This window comes from Jaculus jaculus, chromosome 15 (assembly GCF_020740685.1).
Source record: "Jaculus jaculus isolate mJacJac1 chromosome 15, mJacJac1.mat.Y.cur, whole genome shotgun sequence".
Taxonomy (NCBI): domain Eukaryota; kingdom Metazoa; phylum Chordata; class Mammalia; order Rodentia; family Dipodidae; genus Jaculus; species Jaculus jaculus.
The window spans coordinates 47,887,655-47,912,376 of record NC_059116.1 but is presented as its reverse complement, the minus strand read 5'-3'; the positions used below and the strand labels follow the sequence as shown (position 1 = coordinate 47,912,376).

The 24,722-nt window shown below is 39.3% G+C and overlaps 1 protein-coding gene across 4 annotated transcripts in view; it reads left to right on the top strand.

Moving 5' to 3' along the window:
- Kiaa1328 (KIAA1328 ortholog) overlaps positions 1-24,722 on the top strand; it is a 290,739-nt gene that overhangs the window by 190,073 nt on the left and 75,944 nt on the right. For 3 of the 4 annotated variants that reach the window (XM_045135153.1, XM_045135155.1, XM_045135157.1), the window contains one exon: positions 6,573-6,680. The exons of the other annotated variant lie outside the window; for it this stretch is intronic. In XM_045135153.1, the coding sequence (XP_044991088.1) occupies positions 6,573-6,680 (108 nt within the window). The remainder of the gene's footprint in view (positions 1-6,572; positions 6,681-24,722) is intronic. 4 annotated transcript variants of the gene reach the window in all.

Below are 24,722 nucleotides of genomic sequence, written 5' to 3'. Positions count from 1 at the left end.
TTCTTCGCTTTTTGAGGTAGAATCTCACTCTAGCCCAGGCTGACCATGAACTTACTCTGTAGTCCCAGGCTGACTTCAAACTCACAATAATCCTCCTGCCTCTGCTTCCTAAGTGCTAGGATTAAATGCATGCATCAATATGCCCTGCTAGAATCATTTTTGAAACTTTATTTTTAAATAATTATAGGCCCAGGGCTGGAGAGATGGCTTAGCAGTTAAGCACTTGCCTGTGAAGCGTAAGGACCCCGGCTCAAGGCTCCATTCCCCAGGCCCCATGTTAGCCAGAAGCCCGCTTGCAGTGGCTGGAAGCCCTGGCTCGCCCATTCTCTCTCTCTCCATCCCTCCCTCCCTCCCTCCCTCCCTCCCTGTTTCTCTCTGTGTGTCTGTCACTCTCAAATAAATAAAATAAACAAAAAATTTAAAAAAAATTATAGGCCCATAGGTAGTTGTAAAAGTGCTATAGAGAGGTTCCACTATCCTTTAATAAGAATCCTCTATTGGTTAAGTGTGGCAAGACCATAATACCATATCAAAACAAGTAAATTAGCATGTGTCCAGTGTGTGTAGTTTTATGTTGCCATGTTATTACATATATAGATCTGTGAAATCACCACCACAGTAAAAATGCAGTGCTATTTTCTCACCACAAAAATGGCCAGATTTTAAGGGAGATTTTGGTTGCTTTTTCTACTTGTTGAGCCCCATGCCCCTTGCTTGGGACTTTATAAAATCTTTTATTATCCCTGAAACCTGATCATGGGTGGTGGTTGAGCTCTTTTCCACTTGTTCAGATTGTCTAAGCTCTCCTGTGCATTAGTCAGGGTTCTGATTCCCCTGTAGCTTCTTCAGTGTGTTGTTAATCCACTGACGTTTTCTTCTGGTGATTTTTGCTGATTGAATTTTTCACTTACCTTGGGTATTTTTCCCAGCAGCATTTCTACCTAGTGTTTATGCTATCTGTTGTTGTTTTTTTTTTTTTTTCAGAGATTTTCAGTTTATTTCAAGCATTCTGAACTTTTCTCTGAAGTATTTTTATTTATTCTCTCTGCTTTAAAAATTCTTTTTTTTTTTTTTTTTTTTCGAGATAGAGTCTCACTCTAGCTCAGGCTGACCTGGAATTCACTATGTAGTCTCAGGGTGGCCTCGAACTCACGGTGATCCTCCTACCTCTGCCTCCCAAGTGCTGGGATTAAAGGTGTGCACCACCACGCCCGGCTCTTTAAAATTCTTATTAGACAATTCCAACAGTTGTGCCCTCTTGTTCTTGGCTTCTTATGGCTTTTCTCATCCATGTTGAGGTTTTCTTCATTTGTAACATGATAAGTGATGTCCAGCTATATCCTGGACATTTTGAATTTGTGGTCTGAGGCACTGGGTGTTACTGAGCCCTTCCTTGTTAGACCTTTCCTGATACTGCTGTGTCAGAGTGGTTGGATGCCCTCCTCAAACCAATAGAAAATGGAACTGAGGCCATCAGCCATCCTATTACATTTGACCAGAGGAGGATTTTCCCCTCATGCCTTGGAAGTTTGTAGATCACCAACTTCTCTAGTATTCAAGGGGTTCATATCAGACAAAAAAAAAAAAAGGCCATAATGCACATCTTACTCTGGGCCCAGTATGCTTTTTTCTACTTACCTATTAAAGTCTTCAAGTCTGACATCCAGGACTTCTACCTGTCCAAGAACAGGAGAATTGCATCCATGTCTTCCTGTCCCTGAACTAGAATTCTCTAGAGGTATGAGCAGGTATAAAAAGCACATAACTATAAAAGTGCCCCATAGCCAAGGAGCTTCTAGTTTTCTTCCAGCTTCATTCATGCAGTCACACATGCAAGTTACATTTCTTATAGTTAATGTTTATGCATTTTTTAAAAAAGTGCTTTTACTTGTTTCTCTGTTTGCAAATACAGAGAAATAGTAGAGAGACTGACAGAGAGAATGGGCACACCTGACCTTCAGGCACTGCAAATAAACTCCATATACACAAGCCACTTTGTGCATCTGGCTTTACATGAGTCCAAGGAATCTAACCCAGGATGTTAGGCTTTGCAAACAAGTACCTTAACCACTGAGCCATCTTTCCAGCCCTAGCTGATTACTTTTGATTTGACAAAAATATTTCACAAAACAAAATTACCCAGGAAGGTCCATAGTATAGGTATGGTAATAATTTCCTTTTCCTTGTTTTGTTTTGTTTTGCTTTGCTTTGCTTTGTTTTGTTTCCCAAGGTAGGGTTTCACTCTAGCTCAGGCTGACCTAGAATTCACTGTATAGTCACAGGGTGGCCTCGAACTCACAGTGATCCTCCTACCTCTGGCTCCTGAATGTGCCAAGCCTGGCTAATAATTTCCTTTTGAAATTTGTTACATTTTTAAATTCTAAAATGTTATACCATGTGGAAAACTAGCCAGAATCAAGATGAACTACCTCGTGGGCCTGTCTCTTTACCCTGATTTTCTTTTGAAGTTGACTACATTTGTTTCCAGGGTTCAGTTCCCCTCTTTGACAGTGGTTATCAGCTGGCTTTAATGCAGTCTCTTGGATAGATGACTATTACTGTTGGGAGGTGTTATTTGCTTTCTTTGGAAACCCCAATGTTTCACTTTGAGGCACATTCTTTCTGAGTAGGCTTTGTGAAGTAAGCTTATGTAAACCATTAGGCAATGTCCTGGCCATCTGTATAACTAATCACCTTGGTAATAGGATCTTCTGTAGAACTGATCACCCTGGTGATACTGACCATCTGTAGAACTGATCACCATGGTGATACTGAGTATCTGTCAAACACACTGGATTCTGGTAGCTCAAGCACCTAACAAAGATCTTTGTGACTCTATTGAGTCTGTTACACTGTGGGTCTTGGCCATCACAGTTCTGTCATTTCCTTTGGACTTTATAGCTGTGAGGATAAAATAAAAATTCTCTCCAATAAAGAAGTTTTAAAAGATTGAAAATAAATAAATAAATAAAAATTGAGATGCCAAGATTAGCAGAAGCTCCATACTAGTTTTTGGCTTCTTAGGACAGATTCTACCTACATAGCCCAGAATAGCCCAAAGCTAGTATTTCCTCTGGACTTAGTCTTTTGAGAGCTGGATTGTACAGTGCTGTGCCACTATACCAAACTTAAGACATCTTTTAATTGGAGGGCTTTGTCTACCATAGCAGTAGGCTGATCCACCACAGTTAGCTGGCACAACTCAGAAGTAGGAGCCTAAATATATCCACTTAATCAGTATCACAATTCATATTTCTAGACTGAAAGTTGCCCTACTCTCTGACCTACTTTTTAGGTTTATGTAATTTTATCACTTATGAGTTATCAGAAATTCTGCACATTAGTATTATATCTCAAGAATATCATGGATGAACCATCCTAAGACACTGCCTTTACTGAGCCACTTCTGAATTTTAAAAACCCATAAAAATTTCTTACTGGATTATATGTAGTCAATGTTATATAGAGAGCTTTTTATAACTTGTAATTACCTCCTTGCCCATTTACCCCACTTTTCCTAAGACACTTGTTTTCTGGAGGCAACTTTGTCCCCATGCAGCTCTGTCCAATATTCTTTTTATATATCTTTCTTGAGCCATACCATGTCCTCTGATTTAAATTCATGTGCTCCACTTCCATTTATCTCCACCCACCTGTTCATGATGACAGTTAAAATCTCACTACTTTGAATTTTAGGTCTGGTTTCCTTCTCACCTAGCTCTTGTTATTGAATACATACAAAATCAGCACCATATTATTTGATTGTAACAAAGATCCAGAATTTAGCTTAACTCTCCTTATTTTAGCAAACATTGATTAACCCACTACTCTGTCCAAAACTGCATGGGAGCAATACGCAAGTGAACAAGACCCAGTCTCTTGCATAGTCTCTTACTCTAATTTATACAGATTGTGAACTTGGATATATCATTACTGAATTTGTAATTTAAATGGTCAAGAATCTGACTGAAGGGCTGGAGACATGGCTTAGTGGTTAAGCGATTGCCTGTGATGTCTAAGGACCCTAGTTCAAGGCTCGATTCCCCAGGACCCACATTAGCCAGATGCACAAGGGGGTGCATGCATCTGGAGCTCGTTTGCAGTGGCTGGAGGCATGGTGCACCCATTTTCTCCCTCTCCCTCTCTCTCTCTCTCTCTCCCTCTCCCTTTCTCTCTGCCTCTCTGTCTCTTTCTCTCTCTGTCTGTTGCTCTCAAATATAAATAAATAAACAAAAATTTTATTTAAAAAAAGAATCTGACTGAAATTAAAATAGTCAATTAGTTATTTGCTGTGCACAAGGCATTGTTTATGATGCTTAGAATACTCAGGAAAAATACTGGGAAGGCAACTTATGATTGAATACCAAATAAGTAGTATTGAGTTGTTGAAGGAGTTCAGAATTTGGGTATAAGCTTGTTAGAATAAATTTGGAATGACATTAGCATTTTCTTAAATTCTGCCACCTTGATATTATGTAATAATCAGTAAGTGCTTTTCAAAGGGTTTTATTTCCAGCCAAACATGGTCATGTATACCTTTAACACCTATGCTGAAGGCAAGTGAGTCAGCCAGTCTAGCCAAAAAAAAAAAAAAAAAAAGCAAACTCCACATTCAGAGAGAAATTCTGTCTCTGCAAAATAAGGTAGAAAAGAAATAGAAGAGGATCACTTCCTTTGGCCTTATGTGCTGCACACATACACGTGCACACACATTCATTTACACAAATACACATATTTCCAAAATGAACAAAGATAATTTATCCAAAATACTATTTTTGGTAGTGCCAAGAGTCAACTTAAATTCCTTTTGGAGAAAAGTAGTTCCTGGGTCATGAGTTAAATCAAGGCCAAGTGTTTGCTTTTGTCTCCTACACGTATATTTACTCTCTACCTGAGTATGAAAAATACACCCTCTTGATCAACCACTTACAAACATGTCACCTTTATTAAGTTTAGTGCCTGCCTCACGTAAAACATCAGTCAGTGCATCTTGTGAAAGTGATTACTTCCTGGGCTGTGTAAGGAGCAGTACAGTGCTAAGTGTGAGACACACGTCATACCACCTGCTGTCACCAGCACTAGTGTCTGTATTGTGGTTACAGAGATGCTCTGACTGCTCTTATTGCTAGTATTTTTCACTCAGCTTTCATAATTGCCTGAGCTTCATATTTTACACCTGAATTTACCTAACTGCTTGTGTCAGTACCAGATATTAAACTATATGCTCTGTCTCTTTGTATGTCACTGTGCATAGTTAATGACAGAAGAATGTCTTTTTGACAGTGATAAATACTGTGTTAATGGGCTCTTACCTATCTGTGATTTGATTTCATAAAGAACATACTTGAACAGATGAGCAGAGAACATTTCCAAAAAGCTGTGACTGACATACATATTCCAGATAGATGATATTTTTACTAAGTCTTCTGTACCCTCACTCCTCAGTGCATACAAGTGCTAGGCTAGTTACCCTTGGAACATGCATTCCAATTCTTTATTTGTTCTCCAAAGAAAATACATTGGTCACTGGGCTCCAGTTCTTTGAAATGCCAATATGAGAAGTTAGACACCTTCATGTGCTTGTTCTACGTGGTCAGTAATACTTAGAGCCGCAGAATCTCCATTTAGGCCACAGTGATTTTTATGGTTTAGATATGAGGTGTTCCCCACATATGTTTGTGTGTTGAAGTCATGGTCACCAGTGCAATATTCAGAAGTGAGGAGCTTGTGGGAAATTAATGGATCATGAGGTCACTGACCTAATCTACTAATTAATCCCATGGTGACTACATCAGTGTGTCTAATCCATTAAATCTACTCATGAATTCATAATTTGGAGGTGTTAGAAACTAGGAGGGGAGCCTTGGGAGTAGGTCCCTGGACATATATCTTGGAAGGGTGTTTCTTGTCCCAGGTCTCTTCCTGTCACTGTTTCCAGGCTTCCATGGGGGAAGCAGTTTTCCTCTGCCATGCCCTTCTACCTCATGTCAGACCCACAGCAGTTCTGCATAATGAAGCCTCCGACACCAAAATAAGTCCCAACATGCGTTTTCTTTGTGCTTGATCACAGGAATGAAAAGTTAGTCACACAGTGAGCAAAATACACTTGTTTGGACATGAAAGCAAGGAAGCTTTCTGTTTCTAGAGAGTAGACTTACAGTGCTCCTGAAGCGTCTGTTTCTGATTTAAAGTCTGTTCTAACTCGGTCTTCCTGCTCCCTCCTGGAAAGAAAGGTACAGAGAGTCCTGTAAATTGGCTTGTGCTTATGTGTAGTTAGGAATCACACTGTGTGTGTATGTGTGTGTGTGTGTGTGTGTGTGTGTGTGTGTGTGTGTGTGCGCGCGCACATGCATGCATGCACATGTGTAGTCATGTACACCCAGGTCTTCATGCATGCTAAGCACACACACTACAGCTGAGATACCACCAGCCCACCCATTACTTTTAACAGATTGAGGATTATTATGAAAATAATTGCTGAGGTCTAGTTGGAACAATATGGTTTTCTAGAGATTACTCTTCAGCCTGTAAGGTTCCTCGTGATTAGAAATTCTCTGAACTTACTTTTACAGGTTACGAACTCAAGCTATATTTAAGTCAAGAGAGTTGGTCACTGACAAAGAGTTTTCTAAACCTGGAGAGCTCAATCTGGATATAAGTGGAAGTGACTGTGGACCAAGGTAAATCTGAGGGCTGGTGGGGAGGCAAGAATACAAAATTACAGGTATTTGGAATATGACTGATGAATGAGGGAGTTGTTTGAAGCACTCTTAAATAGCTAAAGCTGTATGGAATGCACTGTGTAGCCAAGGCTGCCCTTGACATCCTGATCCTCATTGTCCCCATTTCCCAAGGACTGAGCTTACAACATGCACTACCTTGCCCAGATGTCATTGCCATTCATGACCACTTATGACTGTATGAATATAGACTTATTAGAAAATTTTGAAAAATACAAAAAGTGTGAAGAGAAAAGCAAAAAATATTCATAATCCTAGCTCTCAGAGATAGTCCTTTAAGCCTTTTGATTTTTTTCTTTGCAAAATTGTGTATTCTATGCTAGTAATAGGGATTATGCTTACATAGAATAGTATTTATTTTTTCATTGTATTTTCTGATCTCATTTAGCACTTTGTTGTTTTGATTTGTCTTTTTTTTTTAATTTATTTATTTATTTATTTGGGAGTGACAGACACAGAGAGAAAGACAGATAGAGGGAGAGAGAGAGAATGGGCGCGCCAGGGCTTCCAGCCTCTGCAAACGAACTCCAGACGCGTGCGCCCCCTTGTGCATCTGGCTAACGTGGGACCTGGGGAACCGAGCCTCGAACCGGGGTCCTTAGGCTTCACAGGCAAGTGCTTAACCGCTAAGCCATCTCTCCAGCCCTCTTTTTGTTTTTTGAGGTAGGGTCTCACTGTAGCCCAAGCTGACCTGGAATATGTAGTCTGAGGCTAGTCTATTGGTGGGTAATATAAAAATTTGTTATTATAAATTAAATATTGAAGAACATTTTGCTAAATTCAATTTTATACCTATACCTGACTCCTTAGTATAAAGTCCTGTAAATGATATTAAACTATCTGTGAATCTAATTAACTCATACTATCAGATTATATTATATAAAAGTTAAGTCATTTTAGGCCCCCAAAGTTATTTTTAACAATTCCCTTTTTATGAAATTTTAAGAATTTGGGGCCATTAGTTTTTAAAAGTATCCCTATGGCATGACTCAGGGAATTTTACAGAAGAGGAGGTAGAAAGATTGTTAGAGCCACAAGTTGGGACATTTTGCACAGAGACTTTGCCTCCCCACCCCCCCTCCCCCACCATAATGCATGACCCACAATCCCCAAGGCGTTGATCTGCATCCCCAACAAAGAAGGCCTCTTCAGAAAAGGGGCATGGAGGAGGGAAAGGATGGTACCAACTTGTGTTGTTTATATACAAATAGCTAAAAAAATGTTGCTTCAATAAAATTTTTTTCTCTTTATTCATATTAAATAATTCCTGCTGATCTGTGTTCAAGCTCATCTGTTCTTCTGTTACTTCATCTATTGTTAAAACTCTGTAGTGATTTTTCTCAGTTTTGGATAAGGAAGCAATGTGGGACTTAGGTATTCTAACATGTGGGTCTTCTTGGGTTTCTGGACTTTCATTAAGTTTTTATTTTTTTAAATAGCATATTGGATTTCCTTATGACATTTTTGAACAAAAATTGTTTTTGTTTGTGTTACCCTTCTTGCTCCCCATCCTTCTTCCCTCCTCTCCCCAGGCCTTTCCCCATAACCTCCCTTTCACTCTCATATTACCATAGTCCTTTTGCCTTCCTTCCTTCCTATCACCTTGTTCCCCTCTCATGGACTCCTATCTCAATCCATATTGTATACTCCCTCTCACAGCCCCTTATTTCTTTATATACAAGCATTAAAAATTAGGACATGGTAGAAAACATGCAACTTTTATCTTTATGAGCCTGGATTACTTTACCTGGTATAATCTTTTCCAGCTCCATCCATTTTCCTGTGAATTTCATAACTTCTTTTTTCTTTATAATTAAGGTTTCATTATATACATATACAGACAGATAGACAGACAGATAGGTAGATAGGTATCTCACATTTTCATTATCCAGTCTTCAGTTCATGGACATTTAGGTTAATTCCATATCCTGGCTATAGCTATTGTGAATAGAGCAGCACTGAACATGGATATGCCAGAATCTCTGTGGTAAGTTATCACATCCTCTGGGTAAATGCCCAGGAGTGGGATAGCTGGGTCATTTGATGATTCAGCTTTTAGCTTTGTTAGATGCCTCCATACTGCATTCCATGGTGCCAAACCATGATTTACATTGATCTGCGTGATGCTCATGTTTTCTTGCTTCTTTGGGTGTCCAGTAGTTATAGATTGTGCACATTGAAGATGAGTCTGAAATATAATCATGTCCTTCTAAACAGTGTTGAATTTTTTTTTTGTGATAGCAAGTAGTTAATTCAAATTCTAAGACACAGGGGCCAGTCTAGAGAGTAGGGATTACTCCTGGTCAGGCCTGGTATCTAAGGCTAGGGTTTATGACTAAGCATGGAGTAGGTCTGCATCCTAAGGTTGTGCAGCTTGAGCAAATTCTGAGCTGGTATTGGGTAGGCTTAGAGACTATCCTCACAGGGGATAGTTTGGAGGCTGGATCCACAGTGGTGTTACAACCATCTTGGGCCAACCTTCAACCTGATGCCATGTGTACCAACCTCATTCAGGGTGTGGTCTGAAATTTAATGCCCTAGGGGCATATCTGAAACCTTGGTCAACATGGCTGGCCTAGTATCAGGGCATCCTCAAGCTTAGAGGTTTTGGGCCCTTGAGGGAGGCGCATGGAGGAATCTGAGTTCACCAGTGAGGACTCAGGCCGGAGGCAGAGAAAGGTCCCCCGGCTCCACAGAGGGCCCAGAAGCTTGGTTCACCAATACCTGCCTAGGGCCTAAGGCCACTGGGATAGCCCTGGTGTTGGGGGTCAGGATACATGCTTATATTCTCTTCCTTTGTCCCCCATATGTGGAGTTGGAGGAGGCTAAGGTTCTCACTGTAAAACCACTCTTGCCTTCCTGTTGACCCTGCTTCTTCTTGGTTGTTGTGATCTCCATCTCCTAGCTCTTGCGCAGCCATGTCATGTCTGGTGCTTCTTTGGTGAGCAACACATGATGGAAAGTTCTGTTTCACTGTATGGTTAATGTCCCTCAGTAAGCAGCTTTGACTATTATGGATGTCACCACTTTCATCTGTTCCCTCTCGTACTTACATCCATACTTCTGAGTTACAGACTTGTATGGTTGTTGAGTGTTGACTGTCTGCTATGGAAGTGACAAGGCTCACAGATACCTGTTTTCTCTCTCCTTTTCTCCCCTTCCTCTTACTTCCATCCCTTTCTAGTTCCCTCTAGTCTCTCCATGCTCCCCCTCTGTAATATAGCCCATAATTGCTAGTTCTTCTGTCCTTAATATACCTATGTCAAAATGTGGTGAAGTAGAGCAGGACAGCATGGTGGGGAGCATGTGGCAGAATAAAGATACTCACCTCATGGTTGCCAGGGAGCAAAGTGGGAGAGTGGATGGGGCCAAGGTCCCAATATCTTTTTCCTAAGTCAAACCTCCCTCCCAAAGATTCTTCCCATAGTTCCATAGGTTGCCCACCTGTGAGCGTGTAGGCTTTTAGGGAACATTAAAGATCCAAAGTAACAGCAACCAATGTGGAGGACCCAGTGAAGGAAGGCAAAAGAGGGCGGTCACCATTCCCTCCCTGCCCCCATAACTGGGTTTCTGCCTTCCCCAGTGTCTCAGGTCCCTAAGTCAGTCATGGTCTTTCATCTCTCTGGAGGTAAATCCACAGATTTTACCACCAGGTGGCAAAAGAGACTGGAGGGCATCTTGGCTTTTTCCTACTACGAACACTGAGCCAGTGGTGCTCCATATTCTGTCTTCCCTGAGCCTCTTAGCAGTCCTGTGGCATGTTTCATCTTACCTCTTCCTTCACCAGCTAGCAGTTTTGATTTTTGTTTTCTAGTGAGCTAATTGAGTTTCAACTCATGTCTTCTTGCCAGGCTTCCAAAATTTGTGACATCTCTTATCTGTCATCTCTTCTTTTCTGAAGTATAATGTATTTATGTCTTTCTTAGTCTTTTGCTATTATTTTGGAGCAGTTTCAGAAGGGAACTGAGGTATGTTTTCAGTCAGCCATGTAAATTGGCTCTCCAGTGTTGATTTGAATAATTAACATTTGGCAATTTAATAAATGGAAAGATATAATCCCATTATAATGAGCATCTTCCTAATATTCAAATCAGATGAGTATTTTTCTGTGTATTCATTATTTCTTTGTGCTTCTGTGTAGAATTTTCATTTCATGACTTGTTAATGTAAGGGCACTATTCCTCTTTTGTAAGAACTTCTTATTATATTTTTTTAAATTTAAAACATTTTTCTTATTAATGTAATTCACACCTGTATCTATTTTGAAATATTTTATTTATTTATTATTTACTTATGAGACAGGGGGGGAGAAAAAAGGAGATGAGAGACAGAATGGGCACACTAGGAATTCCAGCCACCGCAAACAAACTCCAGATATATGCGCCACCTTGCGCATCTGGCTTACGTGGGTACTGGAGAATTGAACCTGGGTCCTTAAGGCTTCACAGGCAAGCACCTTAACTGTTGAGCCATCTCTCCAACCCTTCATACTTGTATCTTATTTACTTTCTTTCTTGTGGTATAAGAAAGCATAAAGTGCTGGCAAGCCAAAATAAGAAAATAAAATGACCCATAATCTCATCATTTAGAGGTAATCTTTTATATAACTTCTATATCTTAATTATCAACATATGTCATATGTATATAGCATACCTTCTCCTTCATAATCCATCTTAAAATATTTTAATTAAACTTGAAAATTTTAAAGTAAACATATATCTTAAAAATAAGCCAGGTGTAGTGGCAAATGCCTTTTATCCCAGCACTTGGGAGGCAGAGATAGGATTGCCATGAGGAGTGAAACTCTACCTCAAAAACAAAGAAACAACAAAAAAAAAAGTCATTCTCTTATGAAAAGTGAAAGTAAAGGAAGGTATATCAAGGAGCAGCAGTCTTCCTTTCATTCTGTATATATCCCTAGCCTAACTGTCTTGAACTAGCTGTTAGATCCATGGTGTGCATACTCCTAAACCTTCCTTTGCACATACACTGTGTACACTTGAGATCAAATGGAACCATTTGTGGGTTTTTTTGCATAGTGAGTAATGATGACCAGATTTTTAAATACAAAGGTGTAATAAGCAGAATAATTCTCCCACAGAGATTTTCATGCTCTTAATCCCTGGAACCTCTGAATGTAGCATCCTACATAGCAAAGAGATTAGGCAGATATGACCAGACCAATGTGAATTGTGGATATTACTCTAGATTATTTGAATGAGAGGACCACAAAAGGGAAAAGCCTTTCCTCGCTAGGTAAGACACCTGGAAAGGAAGGAGGATAAGGGGTATTAAATGTGACAGTAACTCACCCTACCATTGCTGTCTTTGAAGAGAAAAGAAGGAAAGTAATGGCTAAGGAATGCAAGGGGACAGAGCAGTCTCATCTGATAGACAACCAGGGCTTCAGTCCTCTTGACTATAAAGAATCAAAATCTGCCAACAACCCAAATAGGAAGGAAACGATTTCTCCCCAGGGCTTCTGGCAAGGAAGTCATGTTGACACCTGACCCCATTTAGCTCAAGGAGACCATACTAGACTTCTGACTTATGGGACTGTAAAGCAGTAAAATTGTACTATTTAAGCCAATTAATTTATGGTGATATATTGTAGCATCAATAGAAAACTATTGCAAATGCTCCCTCATTATGTATTAATATATAATTGTCCCTGGTTTATGCAGGTAGCATAATTTATCTAATATGTTGTCAGTTGCTGAACATGCAAGTTATTTCATATTCTTTATTGTTACATACTAAAATATAGTATGCATAGCATATGTTCTTTATTCTAGTACATTTTTAGGATAAATGCACCTAGATTAAATTGCAGTCATGGGTTTTTATAGGATATTTTGATATAATTCATAATTGTAAAGTACAATAGACCATTGCTAGGATTTGAATCTGAAATGTCCCCCACAGGTTCATGCTTTGAATACTTGTTCCCCCAGCACTATTTTGAGAGGTTATGGAACCTTAGCAGAAGTAGGTCACTTCTGGGTGGTGGGATCTTTGGAAATTCTACCTGGCCTCTAGTTTTTGCTGTACTCTCTGATCCCTGGTACTCTATGATATGAACAGCGTCTGCACACATTTCCACCACCATAAACTGAGCTACTTCACCTTGCCTTCATTTTCCTAACATGATAGACTGAAACTTTGAACCAACAGAAAACTTCAGTTGTTTCTGTCAGGTGTTGTGGGCACAGATATAAATACAAGGTTTAGAATAACTAAAATAACGATGCTAATTGTAAGAATCTGAAGAAGCCTTGACAACTGCTCCAGCAGTCTGCCAGTCAGTGGAAAGCCAAGAATGCTCACTGAGTAGCCCTTAAATCATTAAATATTTTGTGAGATTAAAAGAGGAAAGATGGGCTGGAGGGATGGCTCAGCATTTAAGGTGTTTGCCTGCAAAGCCCAAGGAACAGGTTCGATTCCCCAGGACCCATGTTAGCCATATGCACAAGGGGGTGTACTCATCTGGAGTTCATTTGCAGTGGCTGGAATGGGTGCACCCATTCTCTCTCTTTCTGTCTGTGAAATAAATAAATAAAAATAAAATGTTTTTTAAAAAGAGGAAAAGATAATAAATCTTTCTTGATTCACTTGGTGATAAAAATGATGTTACCTCAACTTACCCTGAAAGAAGCAGAGCTGGGTCAGAAGAGAATCCTCACCACCTAGAGCCTGGATAAAGTTACTGATGCTGGAATGCTGCTGCTTATAGAAGACTGAGTGAAGGATTGTTAAGAGAATGACCTTCTTTCTACCTTGCAAGCTCTTTGACTTTAACAGGAAAAGTCCCTTGATAAAATTCAATTTTAAGCTAATTTGTGTTTATTTAGAAATTTAAATTATCCTGGTATTAAAAGTACTCCATGTATTTAGAATATCAAACTGACTCAAGTGAGGCATTAAGATTTTGGAACTAAAATAAATGAGATAATGAGAAAGTGAAAAACATATTTTTTTATAATTAACAGCTCATTTTGAGTTAATTATATACAATTACCAAAATCTAATTGCAATTTATTTTCTATTATCTGTGGGAAGAATCACAGGCAAGGGAGCTTACATTGCTGCCTTCCTGCATAAATGGTATAGAATGAAAATAAATAATATACGAGGCCTTAATGACAAATAAGAGCAAATGGTAGGGCACAGCTGAGCCAGCCATTGGAGTAATTACCACATGAAAGATGGTAATAGCTTAAAAACTCGCACATAACTCTGATTGTTTATTGGTACTCTAGTTTTTTATTTTGTTTTTTGGGTTTTTTTTTTTTGCAATGGTTAGCTTTATAAATGTATAGTTTTGTAATTCATTTGTAAAGTCTCACCATTTTTGTACTTTATATAATACTGAGCAATTCAACAAAACTCTTTGTTAAATGCCTACTATTTAATATAAATCAGTAGGAGCTAGGAATATAGGTCAGTGGTATACCGTTTACCTAGAATACTTGAAGCTTTGGGCTGGATCCCCAGCTGTACAATGTGTGTATTGGGGGGGGGGCAGTAAATTTTCCTAGGTATAGAAGGAATCCACTATTATGTAAGAAATACAAAGAAAAAATATCTGGAAGTACAATTTTAGATATATTCTGAAAGATAAGGGAGAATTTTGATAAGTCAGGGATAGGGAACTACCTTCTCTCTCCTTTCCCAAGGGAAAGAATTTGCAGGGATTCTTGAGTAAAGGAGAATCAATCATACAGTGTGTGAGAACCAGTAACAGATACGTTTCTTTTTAACCAGGAAAGTAAGGGGGAGTAAGCTAAAGGATGAATTACTATATTAGGCTAGATTATGAAAGGGTTAAAATATTAGGTCTCAGGCTTTGGACTGGGTGACTACAGTACAAATATCAGGAGAAAGTTTATTTTGTGATAAAATTTGATGTTAAAGGTCATTGTAATAAGGGTCAAAATGCTAGGTTTTTAGTAGCTAGCCATGAAGCTTTGACCCTAACATTATGTGTCTTAGTTTCCTTGTCTGTAAATGAGTGTTATGGTGGACTAGTACCAAAGTTGCTAACATTTCTAACAGTGTAATTATTCTGCAAATAGGATTTCTTGCTAAAGCTATGTAGTAGATGACTAAAAATTTGTATCTAAATATCCTCAGAGATGTTGAAGTTACATATTTAGATGCAAGAGCCATAAGTGTTAGGGGTTTGCACTTAAGAGTGTTAATATCTGAGAGAAAAGAGAAATTTAGTTGTAATCTTAAGAAATACCTACATATGAGAATCAGAAAGGATAAGGAAGGTAATTGTCAAGAGTTGACAAAGAAACTGAGGTACTAGCCTCCTTTCTCCCTTCCTCCTCTTTCTTTTTTCTTTCCTATACCTGATGGCCATTTGTATGTTTTTTGTGACATTTCAACTTAATGTATATTGTGTGGTTCTTGTTAGTGTTTTTAGTTTGTAATATTGAAATATTTTGTTGTTGTATTTGCTCCAGTCTGGATATTAATCTGTGTCAGATGTATAATTTTCCAATGGTTTCTTTTATTCTGGAAGTTGACTGTAATTGCCTCCTTTCTATGCAGAAGCTTCTTAGTGTGATGTAATGGTATAGGCCTACTTTTGTTTTGATTTCATATATTCTTGCTGCTGTGGTGGGGAAAATAATCATTGCTCATTCCAATATCTATAGTACTTACCCTATGCTTCCCTTAGCATTTTCATTGTTTCAAGTATTACATGTAAGTCTCTAATAAATTTTGAGTTAATTTTTATAACTCAAAAGGCTGGTAGAATTTGGGGGAGGTAGAGCTTTATTGGAAAATGTATGTCACTAGTGGCAGACCTTGAGGTTTATTAGTTCAGCCCTACTGGGTGTTAGCTAGTTCACTCATACTTGGTACTGCCTCTCAGCTAATGTGACAATATATGGTGTATATCCTCTGCTAGGCCATGTTTTCTCCATCATGATGGAGCTACACCTCAAAACTATAAGCCTGAAATAACCCTTTCCTCCCACCAGCTGCTTCTGGTTGGGTGCTTTGTCCTGGGCAGGAGAAGGTGACTTCATCAGAGATGTAGTATCATTCTTCTACTTATATTACCCAGAATTCACAACATGATTTATTAAAAAGATTGCCTTTCTTACAATATACATTCTTACACAAAATCAACTGAAACCATGTGTGATGATACACACCTTTAATCCCAGCACTCAGGAGAATCAGTGTGAGTTCAAGGCCACCCTGAGACTATATAGTGAATTCCAGGTCAGCCTCAAAAAAATCAACTAAGGATACATGGGTTTTTTCTAGGCACTGACTTCTAGTCCCTTTGTGTGTGTTCTTATGTATGATTGACTACATTCACATGCAGGGTATAAAAAAGCTGATGTCATTGAAATTGAGATAGCTATCAGATGCTGGAAAGAGTAGACTCAAGGGCCTTCCTGTCATTGCTCATCTCATTCTTTTGAGTTATAATATCAAAAGCTGTTCCCAGAATTACTGCTCACTTTCCAGGTGCTGGCATTACAGAAGAGAGCACTCTGCACTGTATCTTTTCCTCCTTCTCCACTACCTCCTCTTCCATTTCTACCTCCTCCAACATCACCATTTCTCCTTCCACCTCCATTGCCTCCTCCACTTCCTCCCCCACCTCTACCTAACTCCTCCATCTCCATCATTTCCTCCTCTTCCACCTCCACATCCTCCTCCACCACCTCTTCCTCTGCTTCCTCCATTTCCATCTCCTCCTCCACCACCATCACCTCCTCCATTTCCTCTATTGTCTCCTTCGCCTCCTCTTTTTCCTCCTCTTCCACTTTCTTCACCTCTTCAATCTACTCATCAGCCTCCTCTCTTACCTCCTCCTTCACCTCCTCTTCCACTCTAAATATATAACAACTGGTGAATGGATAAAATACCAAAAACCTATACAGTGGAATATTTGGCAATAAAATGAAGCAAAATACTAGTACATGCTATGTAACATGAATGAACCTTAAACATATGGTAACTATGATTTAGTTGATTTAAAAAAATCCTGAAAGAGCAAATCTATAGATAAAAGAAGTAAATTAGCAAGTGTATATTTCTGAGAGTGGGAATATGGAGTAACTGCATATGGATGTGATATTTTTTATGGGAGTATGAGAAATAATGTGAAATCAGATTGTGGTAATGGTTGTACCATCCTAAACTTACTGTTTTGAATTTTATAGTATATAACCGTAGCTCAGTAAAACTTTTTAAAATATATTTATTTATGTATGTATGTATTTAATAGAGTGAGTGAGTGAGAATGTATGCATCTGGGCCTCCTGCTGCTGCAAATGAACTCCAGACAAATGTGCCACTTCGTGCATCTGGCTCTACTGGGAGTCATACCGGGGCCATTAGGCTTTGGAAGTAGTGGCCTTTAACTACTAAGCCATCTGCACAGCCCCCTCACTAAAACTTTTTGCAGGTGTATGTGATATGTGTGGGGGCACACCTGTGTGTTTAGATATATGTGCACATATGAATGTGTGCATATGGAGCCCAGAGGTCAATGCCAGGTATCTTTCTCAGTCACTTTCTACCTGTATATTTTGAGACATGGTCTAACTGAACAAACAGAGCTCACCGATTGGGCTAGCCCAGCTAGCCAGCAAGCCTTGGGAGTTCTGCTGTCTCCACCTGCCCAGCTCTGCACCCAGCTCTTAATGTGGCTGCTGGAGATTGAGACTCAGCTCCACATGTTCATGTGGCCTCATTTCACCAACTTGGCCATCTTCCCAGCCCTGCACTAAAACGTGTAAAAATTGTTTCCTGTTTTCAGTACTGTTCAAAATTCAAAATAAATGTCATTGAGAACAGAAGAGAGGTACAAAGCTTTACATGGCCTTTCACGTCCCCTACCACTGTCAAGATTTTCCTCTCCACTCACACTGATGCTAGTTGTAAATTGCTTTTTTAAGAGAGAGAATTGGTGTGCTAGGGCCTCCAACCACTACAGTTGAACTCCAAGTGTGTGCACCATCTTGGGTGCTTGTGTGACCTCATGCATCTGGCTTACATGAGATCTGGAGAGTGGAACATGGGTCCTTAGACTTTGCAGGTGAGCACCTTAACTACTAAGCCATGTCTCCAGCCCGAGAATTGCTTTTAAACTGAGTTTTCTGAGATTACTGGTTGAAATCCCTCTTGATTTCCATACTGGATATAATAGTATAAGACAGAAAAGATACTATTCAATTCCAATTTGTGACATCCATGATTTGGCAAATAATAGTATAATTTGTAAATTGTCTATAACCAACAATTTTACAAAGATAAATTGTGCTGTAAGGGAGGAGTCAGAACAGCCTAAGGCCTGCTCACTCCATGCCTAGCCTGACATAGTCATCTGCAGCAAACCTTCATTCTCACTTACAGATGAGAGCACCGTGTCCACACTCTGGGTTTAAAATGACAGTTAATAGATTAACGATACATTTGCTTAGGGTCTTCCAACTGTGGTCCATACATGATTAGTTACTTTTCAGATTGATAGCGCTCCAATAGGAAAGAGCAAACAGCTAACTTCCCCATATCTGACATGGCATATCCTGGGAATTTGCTTCCTTGTGTGTAGGATCTTCATGTTCATGATTTAGATAATATTTTAATCAGATCCATCATCATAGTGCATAATTAATTGAAGGAGTAAGTATTTTCTTACATGGGATTTCACAACATTTTAAGGATGTTCAGTTATCTAACTGGATAGCCTTTTCATGTGTATGTAATAGTAGGGATGTGGTAGTTTGAGTAGATGTCCCCCAATAGATTCAGGAGTTTATTAAAGCTTCTTAGATTTCCATCTACCTGGCTGGAGGAGGTATTACTGGACAGATCCTGGGGTCCAGCCCTTATGTGTGGTGGTGGGTTTGGAATTCCAGTCTAAAGATATGCACAGTCCCTGAGTTCTGCCTGAAGTTCCTAAAGTGTGCTTGTGGGAGATTTTTGGCTTTTCTCTCTCTCTACTTGGACCTGTGAAAGCAGGCCCGCTTCTTTTGCCATTATAGAGCTTCCTGTTTCAATAAATCCCTTTCCCCATTGTTAGGGGAATTTCTGGGTATCAAGAGACCAGGTTGAAGCAGAGGATGTTTATTTACGCTGATGGACTAACTCCCAGGTCTCTCGATAATGGCCTCAGCTATGAACTCAAGTTTGTTAGAGATTTTATAGTACAAGTAAGCATGGGTTACAATAGTACGTTACAGTTGAGGGAGCAGGTTCCAAAAGATGTACAAAAATGTAACAGTTTGGCAAACAAAATTTACAGTGAGATGTAAGTGGTAATTCAAGTTAAACCTGGGCAGGAGAGATGGCTTAGCAGATAAGGCACAAGCCTGTGAAGCCTGAGGACTCAGGTTCGATTCTCCAGATCACACATAAACCAGATGCACAAGGTGACACATGCATCTGGAGTTCATTTGCAGTGGATAGAGGCCCTATCATACCCATTCTCCCTCCCTCCCTCTCCCTCTCTCTCTCCCTCTCCCTCTCTCTCTCTCTCTCTCTCTCTCTCTCCCTTTATCTATCTACCTACCTACCTACCTACCTACCTATCTATCTATATCTCTGTCTCATTCTATCTCTCTCTCCCCCTCTCTCTGCCTCTAATAAATAAATAAATAAAAATAAAATCTTTAATAAAAATAAACCTGAAATAAGCTGCAAAAAGGAGGCAAGGGCAATAAACAGCCAGGGATGGGGGCAATCTCTTTAATCATACCTCTTCATTCTTTTCTTAATCTCATCTTTGGGGCCTTTCCACTGTTCGAGTTTTTGGTGCATTTCTACTACCACTACATTACCATAACTTGCCTGGTTTAGAAGTTCATCTCAGCAACCTGAGGCTGTCTGCTACACAGGGTAAAGAACACTGTCAATAGAAATTGGAGAATTTCCTTTGAATAAAAATATTGCTATTGGCACTGAGCAGGTGCAAGTAGCTAGACAGTAATTGTGCAGATTTTACAAGCTGTCTGTGCCACACAAGTACAGAAGGTCGTGGTCTCGCTCATCCTGTGCACCAATGCTATTACACAATCCTTTTGAACAAGTGTCTGCGGCACACAAGTACAAAGGGTCGCAGACTAACTACAGACACATGTGCCACCTTGTGCATTTGGCTTACGTGGGTTCTGGGGAGTCGAACCTGGGTCTTTAGGCTGTGCAGGCAAGTACCTTAACCACTAAGTCATCACTCTAGCCCCCATACATCTTTTGTAGACAGGGTCTGTCATTGGCCAGAAGCTTTGCCAAGTAAGCTAAACTGGCTGGCCATTAAGCCCTAGGAATCCTCCTGTCTCCGACTTCCCAGTGTTAGAATTTTAAAATTCCACTACACCCCCCCCTTTTTTTTAGGGACCTGAGGATTGAACTCATGTTCTCATGCTTGCAAGGTAAGCAGTTTACTAACTGAGACACCTCCCCAGTCTCAAGTTAATTTTTCTATGAAGGAAATCTATAAGCATATTTTCATGTTTCATTTATATAACTGAATTATACATATTAAGTAATTTGCCATAAGGAAAGGAAGAAAAAAACTAAGGCAACATGGATGGAAGCCAAAAGCATTTTATAAAACATAAAAATAAATTAAACTATCACATTGGCACCTAAGAATATTATTTGGCTATAAGTGAATAGGAGGCAGCAAGGTTAAGAATAGTGATTATTGTCAATTTATTTATTCTTGCTTTCAGTAGTACCAAGAATTCCCTGTGAAAGGATATATAAACATTTTAGATTCCACAGAGGAGTTTTATTTTTAATTAGCAGTATCTTCAATTTGGTTTTCTAACCACATAGAGATAGTTAAAAATGTGACTTTGAGCTCTGGACAACAAAATACACACTTCTACATGCAAACCAAAAGCAGTGAACAAATAAATTCATTAATATATAAGTAGATATACATACATACATACATGCATATATACATACACACACACACACACACACACACACACACTTATTTGTGCAATCATTAGTGTATTGCTACTTCCTGAGTGGATAGAATAGCTGAAGGGCTATTTGCAGGTAAGCTAAAATATAATGCTGCTGTTTTTGAGCTTGCATTTTGGACATAAAGTGTCTGAGAGCCTAGTTATGATCTTGACAGGCCCGTGGTGGTTTCTGGTAGGTAGATGTCTCAGAAGAAGCCACTGTTACATCTGAAACTGTTAATTTTTGATAACCCTACAGAGGAGGGTTTTATTTTGAACTCATTTGCTTTTCACATTGCTCCTATCGTGAAGAGGATTAACTTTTGCATTGCTTTTGCTGTTTGGCATTTTCTACTTTGGAATACAGTGCATGCAAGCCTTTATCAACTAACCTTGCATCTGAGCCCTGGGCTCTTTTATAAACAGAAATTTTTGTTATTACACATGGAATGATACTGCAGCAGTGAGAGTCTACCAAACAGTGTAGCTTGTGGAATATCTTTCTTTGCAAGCATTGGCCTATGCAGTCATAGGTGCTGGCCAGGAAGGTCTGAACTCCAGAAGGCAGGCAGGCTGTTGGGAAGGGCAGCTGGAACTCAGAAATATTCTGAGGTGCAACCCCCAGAAGATGTTCATCTCTTCAGGGAAATCTCAACTCTGTTTTCACTTTTCAGGAAATGGAATTAACCCCATCCAGATTGCCTAGGATTTTACATTCTTTAATTACATCAACAGCATACCTTGACAGTAACAAGTAGATTTGTGTTTGATTTGTTAACTAGAGACTTTAGCCTGGCCACAATGATACATGAAAATGACCATGAAAAAGACCATCATAGTCCATGCCTGTAAAATTGGTGCTCATACACATCTCCTTAAGTCATACTGACCCTCCAAACAATGATAATGAAAATGTAAACGTTGGACTGGAAAGATGACTTGGCAGTGAAGGCGCTTGCCTGCAAAGCCTAAGGACACAGGTTTGATTCCCCAGTAACCACATAAGCCAGATGGACAAAATGGTGCATGCATCTGGAGTTCATTTGCAGTGGCTGGAGGCCCTGGTGCACCCATATTCTCTCTCTCTCTCTCTCTCTCTCTCTCTCTCTCTCTCAAATAAATAAATAATATTTTTTAAAAAGTGTAATTTGAATGGAATTTCAAAGGGGAAAGTGTGGGGGGGGAGGGAGGGAATTACCCTGGGATATTTTTTTATAATCATGGAAAATGCTAATAAAAATTTTTTTAAAAAAGTAAGATGATTACTTTGTAAAGACAAAATCTCTGAATGTAACTGAATCAGATCTAAGGAAATATTATCATTGTGCCAAATATCTCTTAAATGTATTTTCCCAAAAAAAAAAAGTGTAATGTTTCTCCATTACATTAGCCTGTTATCTTGCATCCCACTGAAAGCATGTCAACTCTTTCTCTAGATGAGGGTACAGTCCTTGGATGATATTCACTTATAACTAAAATGTTCAAGTGTAAAGTTAATTTTTAATGTATCTGTTACATGATAAACAATTAAGACAGGGAAGGAAACAAACATTTGATTAATACGCATCAACATGTTCAGAACAAAATAAAAGGTAATATTTATAATTACCACAGTGTGCATCTCTGCATGGCCAAAATTATAAGTACCTTTTTCTACTACCTATTTCACATATACCAACAACAGCCACCTGAGTGGTTTGTTTGCTATACAAACCTTCATGACCAAAGAGGCTGGCCCATCAGTAGCTTTTGCCTAAAACAGATTGTAGCATCCATTCGTTTTACCATGGAATACACTACTAGATGTCCTAACAGGTCCTTTGTATGCTAGACATGCTCTTCCACTGTATAGAACTGACCCATGCCGCCCTTGGTAATCATGATCTTTAGCCTGGCCACAGTGACACTTGAAAAATATGTCACATGACCCCAGCAAGTACAGTACTTCCCTTTTTGCCTATTAATTCAGAAATATGGATTGCCTAAAGCATCCAGGTAGCAGTGTTATCTTTGAGTTTGAATCATTTTTGCCTGACAGCTTTCTTCCCTGTAAGATCATTTGGAAGAAAGGCAAGTTTTTCTACTGAACCACTAGGAGTAATAGTGAGTAGAACCATTACTATTTCTACCTTTTCCTCAGGCTGTTGAAACCTGGATATAGGAAAAACAGCAGCGTATGTGGATTGGTATGTGGAAAGACAAAAGTCATATTCTACAGTGAGAGAAGTGCCAAATGTGAACCTAATCAAATGATCCAGGTTGTTCTCATCAATCAGTTATCAGGTTGATATTGTATAACTCCTGATATAATTGTTTTATTGGGTTAAGAAAAGTTAATATGAGTTCTACCATTTTTTTAAGAGAGAGTTGGCACACCAAGGCCTCTGCCACTGCAATTGAAATCCAGTTGCTTGGGCCACCTAGTGAGCATGTGTGACCTTGTGCTTGCCTTACCATTATGTATTTGGCTTACATAGGATCTACAGGGAGATAGAACATGGGTCCTTAGGCTTCATAGGCAAGTACCTTAACCGTTAAGCCCTCTCTCCAGCCCCTGATATAATGTGATAAAGAAAAATTTCAGGACAGGAGAGGTGGTTTAGCACATAAGGCATTTGCCAAAGGACCCAGGTTCAATTTCCCAGGACCCACATAAGCCAGATGCACAAGGTTGCACATGTGTCTGGAGTCTAGGGGGATGCCCTGCATGCCCATTTTCTCTCTCTGTCTCTGTCTCTCTCTTTCCCTGCCTATCTTTCTACTCTCTCAAACGAATCAATAAAAATAAAATGTTTTTTGAAAAGAAGAAAAACTTCAGGGTCAGAGAGATGGCTTATCACATAAAGCATTTGCTTGCAAAGCCAAAGGACCCAGGTTCAATTTCCCATCACAAGGTAGCACATGCATCTGTAGTTCCTTTGCAGCAGCTGGAGGCCCTGGCGTAGTCTGTCTGTGCCTGTCTCTCTCACTCTGTCAGTCTCTCTCTTTCTCTGTCTCTCATATAAAGATAAAATAAATTAATAAGAAAAAATGAAAAACTGTACCTCTACATTAATCTTTTTGGTTTCGTTTTATGTCAGGGATTTGCTGTGTAGCACCAGGCTGGTCTTGAACTGGAGACCCTTCTGCCTCAGTCTCTGGGGGCATGCCCTACCACACCTAATTTTGCATTGTTCATTTAAATGCTTATAACACTAATCCAGTGGTGAGAAAGGAAGAAAGGTGTAACATTGTGGAGCATTGTTCAGAATGCCTGGCCAGGAGTCCCCCAAACTGATTAGATAAAATCATGGAAGACAAAGGAAGTTTGATGAATGGTCACAGACTGAAGGACACGAAGGAGACATGATGCCTAAATGTGGTATAGCGCATTGGATGGATGCTGGGCCACAACAAAGGCAGATGTTCAATGTCTTTGCTGAGATCCAGTGGTCTAGAATTTAGTTAATATTCATGTATCAACATTGCTTTCTTAATTTTTATTTTCTCAATGTAGCAGTGTTATTTCTTTTAGGCAAAGCTGGATGAAGGGGATATGGGGACTCTATTGCTTTTGAAATTTGCTGGTAAATCTAAAGTTATTCCAAAGTAAACCCTTTAATTTAACGGAGAATAGTGTTGCATGCTTGTATTCCCAGCATTCAGGAGGCTGAGGCAGGAGGATCACAAGTGCAAGGTCAACAAGGGCTACAGAACACGACCTTATTTTGATTTATTTTTATTTTAAAAATGGAAAGTATAAAAATAGTCCAAATGAATCAGAAAGCATTTTTTTTCCAAGTCCATCTTGATTTTACAGTGCACTGTGTCTGTGACTGTTCAGTGTAACCTGTTGGTGGCTCCTCTCCCTAAGCAGTAGTAAAGAGACTGTAAACAGACATATTTGCTAAACTGTCCTACAAAAGAACAGTAAAGACAGGTTTTTTGTTGTTGTTATTATTTAATTGGTCTTTTCTTTGTAAAATGTTATCTAGAGTGACTTTGGCTGGGATGGAATGAGAAAAATAGCACTTTGACCTTACAGCAA